The following is a 12,411-nucleotide window of genomic DNA, read 5'->3' on the forward strand; positions in this document are numbered from 1 at the left end:
TAAGTAAATACAGTTACTCCACTGCTTTTCTTCATACAGGGATATCTGTAGCCAATCAATAAAATAGTCATCTAAAAGAAACGTCTAAATGGACAATCAAATAGCTTGAGGCCATTCAAATTCAGCTAATGCAGAGAGGATGGTGATTTACTGGAGTGAATGAACCAACTAGGGTTGAATAAATTACATAATGAAATGGGGAGACAGTAAGAGTCACTTGGCACAAGTGCATTGTTTGAGCATAAGAGAAAGAAAGAAAGCAGGCACAGGATATTTGATTTGGATGGAATAGTCCACACAGGAAAGAGGGGTGGCCTCACAGGTGCATGAAATGTCAATATAATATATTTTATTTAAAAAATCATGATATCTGTAGGCTGCCTGCAATGATTATATGATATTAATGATTAATCTATCATCTATTAGAACAGCATAAAGACTAAAGGAAAACATTTTGGTGGTGGTAGACTATTTCATAGTGATAGGAGGTCCGATTCTTTTGCGATTCGGTTCTTTTGAGTAGTTCGTTTCAAGAAGGTTCAAATAGCGCTTCTTTAGCGCTTGGACGTAATTGCCTAATAACGTAAAATTATATTTAGCACATATTGCTGTTTATACGTGCCTGAGGTGCCTTACATTTCACGTTTTTTGCGTGTTTTATTGCCAAGTTGTTTCTTATGAATGTGGATACAGCTGTCATACAGCCAAAGTTGTTATTTGTAACATGTCTGCTAATAGTAAAGGCTATTAAAGTACCCTACTCTCGACAGTCAAATCTCCAGTTGACTCCAAATGTTCTTAACCATCAGCTCAGGTTTTTTGGTTTGGAGGTTTTCGCGCGAAAGAAACGGTTTATAGTTCAACTCTGCATTATCTCTACATATTACTATTTCTTAAATATAAAAGTAGTGTAGTATAATGTAAAATAGAGTAGAGTAGTGTGCCAGTAGCGAGTCAGTCCGTTTTAGTGAACCGCTTTTACTGATTTATTCAAAAGATTCGACTCTACTGATTCATTGATTCAAAAGAACCGAATGATTAGTTCACGACATCGCTAGTATTTCAGCGCGGACACTTGGAGGCGCCCACAAGCTGTTCTGTGACAACTGATGGACCGACTTGGGGAAGATGGACTTTGAAAAATCACGGCCACACAATTAGTCTGATGAATTCTTCTGTTTTCTAAGCTCCTAGTTTGCCTGATCCCAGTCTACCGTTGCGGACTCCTTGTAAGCTAAAGGTCTGTTCCATTTAAAGAAAAGGGGACCCGGCACTTTTTTCCAACATGGATGTGCACATGACCAGCTCTCTTTTTTGAATTGATGTTCTAATTAATTAAGCAATTAAATCCACCTCAGCTTTTTTATTATTAGGGACAATGGCAGCGGTAACAAGCCCGGAAACGACACCTCAGCCCCGAGTTTATTTTCAAACACCTCCCGGTACCGAAGAAGAAGTGCCACAGAAGCAAGGACGAGTGACCGTAAAATATGACAGAAAAGAGCTGAGGAGGCGACTGAATTTGGAGGAGTGGATAGTTAGCCAGTTAATGAATCTATACGACTGCGAGGTAGGACACAAAACACTGTCAGTGCTTTGATCGCGTGCAATCCTTTGTTGCTCTTTCTTTTCGGGACTCGTGCACCGGTATTCCTCTCGTTCCATTTGTCATGTCCATTTTGCATGATAATTGCCTTGCTTTCACAAATTTTTGCTTATTAAGAGCAGCATGGCATCTTTTATTTTTGTCATTATTTTTAATCGATGTTGATTTTATGGTTATGCATTTACACATGGAAGGGCGTGGCATGATAGAACTACAGACAAAGCCATAAAACAAAGGTGAGCCTCATGGACAGGTGCTGCGAGGGAAAAAAATTGAGCACCTAATGCATCCTTTATGCATAATGCATCCATTCATATTTCATAGAAAAGTGGGCTTGCCTTATATGTTAATGTAACAGATCTATATTAGGAAGGAGCTCCAGTTGCATGAACAAAGACATGGATTCCAATCCCAATATATTCAGATGCACAAAACCCAGGTATCACTGATTATGATTTTTATATCAATTCCACATATTTACTGTAGGTGACACTGGTCAAGATGTTATTTTTTTTTTGTCTTCCTTGTTAACCCCTGGGATGTTTGGAATCACCCCTCTAGCCATTGTGATGATGTCATCTGTTCAGACATGCAAAGCATGCTTCACTTTGAGCTTGACTTAACCTCCAGGGCTAATTTAACTGACCTAGATTGTGTGTCGTGTAAAACTAGGCAGCTCTTAAATGAGATTTTTCTGAATGCTCTTTTCAGCCCAGCGGTAGGCCTCGTCCTGAGCTCAAATCTGGCTTTGGGAATCCACAATTCGCTTTGTCTCACTGACATACTCCAAAGTAGCCCGGATCCATTGGATTTGCTTGAGAGCCTTTGACTTGGTTTCTGATGAATGGTTTCTTATGTCTGAACACAGTCCTACACATTTCTGTGATATTTGAATAATAAGGGAGGGGAAAATAGAAGCACACATATTTGAACCCGTGAAATGTCATCTGAATCCCACAGGTTATTTGTATAATAATGTGGTCTGGCAGGAGAACTCGTCCATTATATTGCTAGTCTCAGCAATGTTTGGTCCAATTAGGCTGATGTTCAGAATGCACATCTTAAATCACAACTGCCCTCAGCAAAAACTGAAGATAAATGTACGTAAGAGGAGAACAATGCACACTGACAAATTACATAACCTAATTTAAACAGGTTTTTACTGTGGCCTTTTTTCAGAGTAGCATGGACAAAGGTTGGCTTAAATGTGCTATATTTGTGAGCATATTTTGCACCTTTAATGGCTGTGTTTTACAGTCAGGTGTACATTTTCTTATTGAGCTCACATTTAAATGAAAGCAATACTGTGTGATGGATAACATACTGGTCATTGTCATAAAATAAACTGGGTGATCAGGATTCAAAGTGGCTGCTTAACAATGAAATAAACTGACATGAAATACAAAAGGTTATGGGTGATAAGATTTTGAAATGTTTTAAAGAAGTTTCTTATGTTCACCAATGCTGCATTTATTTATTTTTTAGCAAAAATACAGTAAAAATAAAAATTTTGTGAAATGCTATTACAATTTAAAATAACCGTTGTCTATTTGAATATATTTTAAAATATATTCCTGTGATGCAAAGTTGAATTTCTAGCAGTCATTACTCCAGTCTTTAGTGTCACATGATCCTTCAGAAATCATTCTAATATGCTGATTTGCTGCTCAAGAAACATTTAGTATTATCAATGTTTACACAGCTGTGTTGCTTAATATTTTTTGCAATATTTTTGTGGAATATTTGCAGGAATCCAAAAAATATTTTTCATGCTAGCCTGGTTGTGCCAGCGTTTTTTCCTGCCATTTCTTTTACGGGCCACAACACACACACAACTTTGGCTAATTATTCACAAATTATTTGGCTATATTGTAACATCATGACAGCTATAAATTCATAACAAACCTTGGACTTCCTTTATTACTGAGCCCTGATTTGACCAGTCTTCTCAGTCCAATTACTGTCTCATGAATTGCTGCATTAGTCTGTAAGTAAGGTATTTTACTTTAAGAGTAGCACCTCTGGATAGGCTTTGGTCAGCTGTAGTGTACTAGAGCTACTACAATATGGGTCAGTGTGAAGGGTTTCATAACAGACCTATTTTTTTAATGTCTGCAATAGCACATACACTTGAAGAAAAACTTGAGACAATTCCTTCCACGGCAGCTTTCCTCCCCCGTCTCCCTTAGCACATATAAACTCACTAATGGTGCTTAATAGAACTGCAGGAAGAACAAAATGAGAGTGATTATTTGATGAAAAGGAGTGTGACTGCAAACTAGCTGCAATAAGACATACTGTACAAATCCTAGGGTTTACACTGCAGAGGTTGAAGCTGTGGTTGTGTTTCATTCACTTACTGTGTCTCAATCTAAGAAGCTATCAGACATTGTGTGGATAAAGACACAATGTTGTCTTTGACGCTGACAGGAAGTGAATAGAAATTATTTTTACAAGCACACTGACATGAGGATCAGCCCATCCTGTTGTGCAGAGAGGATGTCATGCACAATGGCCAGAGATGGCTGGATTTCTGCTCTCAGAAACAAATTATGCAAAAATTGTACCTTTAGGAGTACAGCAGCTTGTCACTGAGGCAACTCTGTATTTTATCCACCTCAAAAAATGTGAAATTCTGTCATTTATTCACCCTCATGCCATTCCAAACCTACATTACTAGTCAAACATTTTTGAACATTAAGATTTTTAATGTTTTTAAAGGTGTTTTTTTTTTTTTTGCTTACCAAGCCTGCATTTATTTGGTTCAAAGTACAGCAAAAACTGTAACATTTTTATTATTTAAAATAATTGATTTCCAATTGAATAAATTTTAGAATGCAATGTATTCCTGTGATTTCAAAGCTGAATGTTTAGCATCATTACTCCAGTCACATGAACCTTCAGAAATAATTCTAATGTTCTGATTTGCTGCTCAAAAAAACATTTATTATTATTATTATTATTGTTGAAAACAGCCGAGTATCATTTGTTCAGGTTTATTTGATGAATACAAAGTTCAGAAGAACAGCATTTATCTGAAATAGAAATCTTATAACATTATAATCTTGTAACATTATAAAATGTTTTTATCATCACTTTTGATCAATTTAAAGCATCCTTGCTAAATAAATGTAATCATTTCTTTCCGAAAAAAATTATACTGACTCCAGGTTTTTGAATGGTATAGTGTATAATGTTACAAAAGCATTTTATTTCAGATTAATAATCTTTGGATCTTTCTTCCACAAAGAATCCTGAAAAAAATGTACTCAACTGTTTTAAATACTGATAATAATCCTAATAAAAATGTTTCTTGAACAGCAAATCAGCATATAACAATGATCTCTGAAGGTGATTACAGGAATAAATTACATTTTAAAATATATTCAAATAGAAATGTTATTTTAAATAGTAAAAAAATATTTCACAATATTACTGCATTTGCTGTATTTTGGATCAAATAAATGCAGGCTTGGTGAGCAGAAAATAATTCTTTAAAAACATTAAAAATCTTACTGTTCAAAAACATTTGACTGGTTTTCTGCGAAACACAAAAGAAGATATTTTGAAGAATGCTGTTAACCAGTTCCCAATGGTTCCAATCGACTTCCATACAATAGACGTCAATGGGAACCAAAACTGTTTGGTGACCAACATTCTTCAAAATATCTTCTTTTGTATTCTGCCAAAAAAAAAAAAGTCATACAGGGTTGGAATGACATGAAGGTGAATAAATGGCTGTCCCTTTAAGGGTACACATTGCTACTTTAAGGCACCAATATGTACCTTTCAGTGGTAGATAAGGCACAAGTTGTCCCTTGTGACAAGCTGTTGCAACCCTAAAGGTACAGTTTTTGCACATTTATGGGATATAAAAATAATAGTGGACCAGCCCTTGCTGGCTACATGAACTCTTGAGAGATGGTCCTCACTGCAGAACACAAGATCCAGGGGGCGTGGTTGGATCTAGATCCAACTCCTCCCACCTTACACAGACCTAAACCTACCCGTCTTCACCCCCGATCCCTAAACCCACCCATCTGCACCCCTAAACCTACCAATCTCCACCCCCTACATGTGGATCCAACCCCGCCCCCTGGGTCTTTGTTCTGCAGTGAGGGGCTACTGAGATGTTTGCCTGATTGATTTCACCTCATACTGGTCTACATAGTTAAGGACCTGACCGTCGTTCTGTGGCTTGTGAATTATTCACTTTGACTTTTTTTTTACAGAAGTCCCCATTAACGTCTCCCTCATCAGTGGTTCTGTATTTTGCAGGAGGATGAGGTGCCTGAGCTGGAAATAGATGTGGATGAGCTGCTGGATCTGCCCAGTGATGTTGAGAGAGCCATTCGAGTGAAGGTCTAATCAGATCTTTAATACATTTAACCTGATTCTGTTCGCTTCAGATATCTCCTTGTAAGAATATTAATATTCACCCGTCTGCACTGAATTGCGCTCTAGCATCCCTCTGACATTTCATCTGCAGGTGGTTTGACAGTAATCCTTCCATTCTTGAGCTCTTTTTGAAGACTAAATTTTCAGCAGGAGATTTATTTCAGCGTTTAGCGTCAGCTTTCCGCTTTCATTGGTACACAGTTGGAAAAACAGCAGATTAGTCTGAACGGCATTAAATCTCTTTCCATTTTTGTTTTCAGATGCTGCTGGTCGACTGTTATAAGCCTAATGATGTAAGTGCCATTTGGAATATTAATAGCATTAGCAATTACCTTCATTACAGGCGGTCGTGATATTCTCAGAGCCACCAAGTCACTCATTACAATGCGATTAAATGAAGCATAATCACACTCTGGATAGAAATATGCATTTTCTTGCCATAATTCTGGCTCTGGCCACCTGCAGGATTTCGTAGCGGCGTTGCTGGAGAAGGTCCGAGGGATGCAGAAACTCAGCACCCCCCAGAAGAAAGGGGAGCTGACGCCATGAGGTCACCACAGCTCCTCCCACCACCACAAAACCAACCTGTCACTCCAAACCCAGAGGAGAGATGCAGGCATGCAGACCCAACCACTAAACCACAGCGTCTGTCAAACGGAGATCAATGATACGAATCCAGCCAAGCCAATCTCAGCTGCAGGTTGAACACCCCAAACTGTTTTTACTTCATCTTAGTACTGTTTCAGCATATATTACATGTAGTGTGGTAGTGTCCCTTTAGCTTAAAACTCCTGTGGTGATTTAGGGAAATTAATCGAATGATTGATGTTATGGTTACACTGTTCACGAATACACTTTTTTCAGCCACATACCTTGGCCCGCTGTGTCCGTCTGTAATCGAGTAGGAAGTTTAGAAAAGCTAATTTCTTTTCACCCTCCTTTATTGTCAGTCTCTCAAATATGCTGTCTTTCGTAAGGGCGGAATAATTTTTTGCAGGCCAGAAAATAGTAGTTTTTAGATGTGGGGTTTCAGATTTTGGGGTGTGTTGATGTAATGCGGGAAGAGGGAGGGGGGATGAGAATTGTGAACTTGTGTTTTGTAAGCCATTTTTAATCTACCATTTTTAGGGAAAAAAATGACCGGTCTGTGTTTAGTACTACGGCTTTTAGAAATCATTTGACTGAGGAAATGTAAACTAGTTTGAGGATGACGAGTAGCAATACTGATAGAGTGAATTTGCCAATTTGTTACATCTGATATTTTTACAAAAATGAAGATGAAGGCTAAGAATGAACATACTTTGGTGTTGTAGGCCAAGGTCAATGCTAAATGAAGCTCAAAGCCTGCATATCTTTTGTAAATAAAATGTTTATTCAATTTCAAGTGAACAAGATTGAGAAATGCATATGTTGATGATCAGAATTTGTTGGAATGGCAAACTGTACTGTGTGCACTCTCACAACCAAATATGTGTAGTAAGGCTCTCAAATAAAGAATGGTGCTACATACATGTCTGAAAAGCAGTTTAATAATTTTTTTGAAAGGGTATTTGGAATCTTAAATATTTGGAATCTTCAGTTCAATTTACTTCCATTCTGTTTTTTCTGAGTCAATCGGAGTCAAACAGAAACCATAGCATTCTTCAAATTATTTTCTTGTATGTTCTACTGAAGAAATAAAGTCATACAGTTTTAAAATGACATGAGGGTGAATAAATGATTTCATATGAGGTGGACATATTCATATGGACTCTCCCTCTAACACCAGAAGTTGCTATGTGGGTGCAGTGGACACCAGTACAGCAGTGTAGCGCGCAGCTGCAGTCCTTGATCCTGCTGCAAACACACTGACTTTAAATGCTTAAGACTGACAGGCCCACAAATCGGTCACTATAAATCAGATCTTCTCTCAATGCTCAACAGTTCTACTTCAAAGATGAGTGTGGCACCACCTAGTGGGAAAACGGAGATTTGCAAAGTGAGACAGTATTCTGCCAGTATCTCTGCTATAATAAAGCAGCTTTTTTTAAATAAACTGAGAAACAAACATATGCTGTTACTAAGAAGGCGTTTTAATGAGGTTTTTATTAATAATATTATGAATATTAATTGCATTAAGAACATTAATTTGAAAGTCATCCTGCGGCCCTCTTGAAAGTTTGCTGAGGCCCTTCAGCCACTTAAAAGTAGATGTCACGACAAAATAGCTAACAACTAAGTGGCATCTGCAAACAAATGAAGCTAAATACTATTTAACTATTTTGCAATGACTTTCATGCAAGTGATGTCAAAGTGATTAATTAGTTTGTGCTATCTTTTCATTAAATTCATTTATTTTAAAATGAATGTCACTTTCTGAGATTCTTTATAAAGTACAAAGTCATTCATTTGTTTTTATGAGCAGCTTAAGTGTCCAAATGCTTCTTAAAGCTACTCTAAGAAAAGGTGAATGACTTTCTATGGATCCCTAACATATCAAGCTTTAATCTTTCTTTTGTTGTAGAACATTATATAATATTAATGTTCCTGATATCAGACTCCATGTTGAAAACTGAAGAAAAAATTGCTAATCATCTTACCTGGAATTTTAGGTGGCGCTCCTCTGTCGCCATAACCTGTAGTTAAACAGTCACATATTTGAAGATACTGTATGGTCTACAAATCATACATTTTTGATGGATTTTGGAACATTTTACATTTCCATAACATACTCACCAAGCTCAGAGGGAATAACCAGCTTCCTCTTCTCACCTTCACACATCCTAATAAGAGTTGAGAAGAAACATCACATGCTAAATAAGCTTTTTATAAATTGAGACATCAAAGATATGACAGGAAAGAAAAAAGGAATAGGATGACAAACATGAACCTTAACACACGTTTGCAGACCACTGCATCAACACATGCCAATATATCTAACACAGTTCCACAATGGCTCTTAAACCTAATCAGCTAATTCCTCTTTATTAGACTAACTTTAGGTTCATCTCTTTAAATCCTAATCCTGATTGATGTATGATACAGAATCTCAGATCACCAAGAAATGCAGTAGTGCAGCTTCTCACCCCAACAAACCCTGATCCCAGCCCTTGATGACCTGTCCCGTGCCAAGAGTGAAGGTGAAGGGCTGATTCCTCGGTATACTGCTGTCAAATTCTGTCCCATCCTCCAGTTTCCCCTGCAGATAAAAACAAGACTGTTAGGAGAAGACATGTTTGGGCAAGAATCTTAGGTCAGAACAGTCAGATACTCACAGTGTAGTGCATGTTCAACACGTCTCCCTTGCGGGACTTTATAGGGCAGTTGTCCACTCTTTTCTTGATTCCAATCTGCAGTTTTTTCTTCTCAGCCCCTTGCACAAGTGCCATGGGGATGGACAGCAGAGTGACAGCTAATACCAAATTCAGCCTCATGTCTGTGGAAAGAAGAAACATCAGCTCAGAAATAACATGAATGAAATTAATCTTTGACCGCTAAAAAATCAAAAAACAAAAAAGCAAGATTGCTCATCTCTGCGCATGCGTAACTTAGGCTCTCCACACAAAAGTACACGTTATCATTTAATTGATGCATTAATTGGCTGTGTTAGAAGCTTGCGCTAATCTATAAGGTGCATTTTAACTAGCAAAACACTTCCGCTAATAATCAACGCAGTTTTTTGTAGCGTGCTGGAATTATTTTAGAGGAACGGCTAACGTTACGGGTTTCTGCTGAACCATGTTTATTATTAGGATTATTCGCTCACTGTACCGCGTGCAATAAATTTAACCGTCTACAAAGAGAGACGCTGCGATAAATTTCTATTGTAGTCATTTTAATGCTTAATTGATGGATAATAATGCAATTACCTGTAATATGAATAAAATACTCGTCCCTTCCGAATCTCAGAATGAGGCTTTCATCAGGAAGTGACGTCAGCAGGCCTGGATCGTTTCCTACTAGCTTTCACCACTATTATATTTTTATGTTCTTATCTGTATGTTACCTTTTTCTGCAATAATAATAAAAAAATTGCTTTCCCCAATATTAAAAAAAAAAAAAAGCTTTGCAAAATTCAGTACATCGTTTAAAATTTAAGAGGGTTAAGAAATAATTATTAAAAACTATATGTATTTTTAAATAATGTAATATTCAAATAAGAATGTTACTTAATACTACACTGACAAATCAGGCGCGGTAATATTATATGTTGTTTTGAGGAAATACTGGGGCTGTGAAACGGGACTTTTAATTTGTTTGCCGCTAAGATTATTAAGAGTCACACATGGGGGCGCTATTTGCTCATAAATTACTTTCTTATTTGTAAAACATCTAAACCCCAGTGATAAACTTAAGAAAAAAATTGCAGTATTATTTTATGTGGAAAAGTCGAACCGTTTTGAAGATGAGGAGGGAAATTAGTAAGGTGGGTCTCAATGTAAGCAAGAGGTGTACTATATATTATATTGCATATTGCTAGATTCAGTATTTCAAAATATCATCGTATTAAGAGATATAGAGTAAAAACTAATATTTAGCATTTTATGTTAAGTACTCTGATATAGGCCTAAAAATCTCACTGATTTTCTTTACAAGATATCAGAATTGTAACGTATACAATCTGCACCAAATTGCATTTTTGCTCAGTTTGGGCCTCTGAATAAAACACACTTTGTTTCTTCCCAAGAATGAGCTCCATATTCTCCCTAAATCATTACTATGGGCCATAAAAGCCTGACGTATAAAATATGATACAAAATATAAAACTTGTATGATTTCTTTATACATGTTTTTTATTAAAGGTTCGTATATGTAAGGTTGAATAAACAAAGAAATTCTGACTATTATTTTATATGACAGGCTTCAGAGGGTTAAAACTACGATTGGCAGAAATCATTTCTGGGAGCGTGGCTCATATTCGACCTCCACCCTGAACAAAAGCATCACCATAATCGCTTCATTCATCTCTGTCTGAAGGTTTCTCATTTCAATCCCATGAGTCAAATGTGACTGCACTGTATGTGACTGCAATAAAAAGAAGGTTTCTGTTGCTGTGGGTGACCAAAGGTGGGCAGACAGCCTACTTCATTCTGTCATTTGACTCTCTCTCCTGTGGCTGGTTTCAGTGAGACGGACTGAAAGCAAATGGTTAGATGCTCTCCCCAAAATGATCTTCTCTTTCCCCCCTCAAGAGTCTCTTACTACCCCGATAAATCACAACAGACTCAATCTATGGGCAGGCGTGTGTTACATTTGACCTTAAATGAATTAATTATTACAGGCTTCAGCAGATGTGCAGTAATCATGCTGTGCCTACCAAATGTCGCCATCACAGATTGTTGGTTGAAATTAATGGAAGACTATGTGTTCCCTCAACAATGTGTTCATGTCTTATTTGAGAATTAAATGAGGCTCCACATTGAGGTACAGTGTTTGTTTGAGTACTTGCATTTGGAAGTTTGAATCTTACTGTAGCAGAACTGAAAATTAGCAGGGCAGATACTAACCCAACAGACAAAATACACAGACTCATCCTCAGAGGATTTAAAAACACCTTCCCAAGTACAGCATGTTTACTAAAAAAGTTCTAGTAGAAAATGTTCTCCTTACTGAGCACAACAGTGACCGCACAGATTTTTTTCCAGTGGCCCTGGTTCAGAAAGCATTTTTCACTGTAGAAAAAAAAATATGTACCAAACCAAACAGATGAGATGCATCACATGTAAACATTGTTTTAAAGCATTTAAAAATACAATTAAAAAAACACATGACTCTACAAAATAAAATAAATAATAAATGTACAAGACTATTTTTTACGAGGGAATAAACTACAGTATAGTATTCAAACCAAAACTATGGTACAATATAAAAAACTGATAACAGTCATTGTGTTGAGGTATAAATATTTATTGCAAAAAATAAAATTATATATATGTATGTATGTATATACACTCACCTAAAGGATTATTAGGAACCCCTGTTCAATTTCTCATTAATGCAATTATCTAATCAACCAATCACATGGCAGTTGCTTCAATGCATTTAGGTGTGTGGTCCTGGTCAAGACAATCTCCTGAACTCCAAACTGAATGTCAGAATGGGAAAGAAAGGTGATTTAAGCAATTTTGAGCGTGGCATGGTTGTTGGTGCCAGACGGGCCGGTCTGAGTATTTCACAATCTGCTCAGTTACTGGGATTTTCACGCACAACCATTTCTAGGGTTTACAAAGAATGGTGTGAAAAGGGAAAAACTTCCAGTATGCGGCAGTCCTGTGGGCGAAAATGCCTTGTTGATGCTAGAGGTCAGAGGAGAATGGGCCGACTGATTCAAGCGGATAGATGAGCAACTTTGACTGAAATAACCACTCGTTACAACCGAGGTATGCAGCAAAGCATTTGTGAAGCCACAACACACACAACCTTGAGGC

The 12,411-nt window shown here is 37.2% G+C and overlaps 2 protein-coding genes across 3 annotated transcripts; one reads left to right on the plus strand and one right to left on the minus strand.

The window, feature by feature from the left end:
- The first annotated feature begins 1,011 nt into the window (after positions 1–1,011).
- ppp1r14ba (protein phosphatase 1, regulatory (inhibitor) subunit 14Ba) lies at positions 1,012–7,698 on the plus strand. Of its 2 annotated transcripts, XM_079394664.1 has the most exons (5): positions 1,012–1,240; positions 1,374–1,570; positions 5,885–5,968; positions 6,265–6,297; positions 6,470–7,698. In XM_079394664.1, the coding sequence occupies exons 2-5, from the start codon at positions 1,379–1,381 to the stop codon at positions 6,551–6,553; spliced, it is 393 nt and encodes a 130-aa protein (XP_079250790.1). In that variant the 5' UTR covers positions 1,012–1,240; positions 1,374–1,378; the 3' UTR covers positions 6,554–7,698. The 2 variants fall into 2 exon arrangements, with proteins under 2 accessions (XP_079250790.1, XP_079250791.1); XM_079394665.1 differs by having other exon boundaries at positions 1,057–1,570; positions 6,470–7,519.
- Positions 7,362–9,923, minus strand: LOC306855788 (peptidyl-prolyl cis-trans isomerase FKBP2-like). The gene is made up of 6 exons (XM_079394663.1): positions 9,853–9,923; positions 9,259–9,419; positions 9,070–9,182; positions 8,720–8,766; positions 8,584–8,619; positions 7,362–7,956 (listed from the first exon to the last, which is right to left on the minus strand). Exons 2-6 carry the CDS (start codon positions 9,415–9,417, stop codon positions 7,895–7,897), a joined length of 417 nt encoding a protein of 138 aa, XP_079250789.1. The 5' UTR covers positions 9,418–9,419; positions 9,853–9,923; the 3' UTR covers positions 7,362–7,894.
- Positions 9,924–12,411: the final 2,488 nt, after the last annotated feature.

The sequence above is a fragment of the Barbus barbus genome (assembly GCF_936440315.1).
Source record: "Barbus barbus genome assembly, chromosome: 36".
Classification (NCBI taxonomy): domain Eukaryota; kingdom Metazoa; phylum Chordata; class Actinopteri; order Cypriniformes; family Cyprinidae; genus Barbus; species Barbus barbus.

Bases quoted from the DNA above. Each gene is read 5' to 3' on its own strand.
- ppp1r14ba (XM_079394664.1), top strand. From the start codon at position 1,379: ATGGCAGCGGTAACAAGCCCGGAAACGACACCTCAGCCCCGAGTTTAT. The intron at 1,571-5,884 runs GTAGGACACAAA...TGTATTTTGCAG, and splicing joins TGAATCTATACGACTGCGAG to GAGGATGAGGTGCCTGAGCT. The intron at 6,298-6,469 runs GTAAGTGCCATT...GGCCACCTGCAG, and splicing joins ACTGTTATAAGCCTAATGAT to GATTTCGTAGCGGCGTTGCT.
- LOC306855788 (XM_079394663.1), bottom strand. From the start codon at position 9,417: ATGAGGCTGAATTTGGTATTAGCTGTCACTCTGCTGTCCATCCCCATG. The intron at 8,620-8,719 runs GTGAGTATGTTA...GTTTAACTACAG, and splicing joins GGTTATTCCCTCTGAGCTTG to GTTATGGCGACAGAGGAGCG. The intron at 7,957-8,583 runs GTAAGATGATTA...TTTTCCCACTAG, and splicing joins AGCGCCACCTAAAATTCCAG to GTGGTGCCACACTCATCTTT.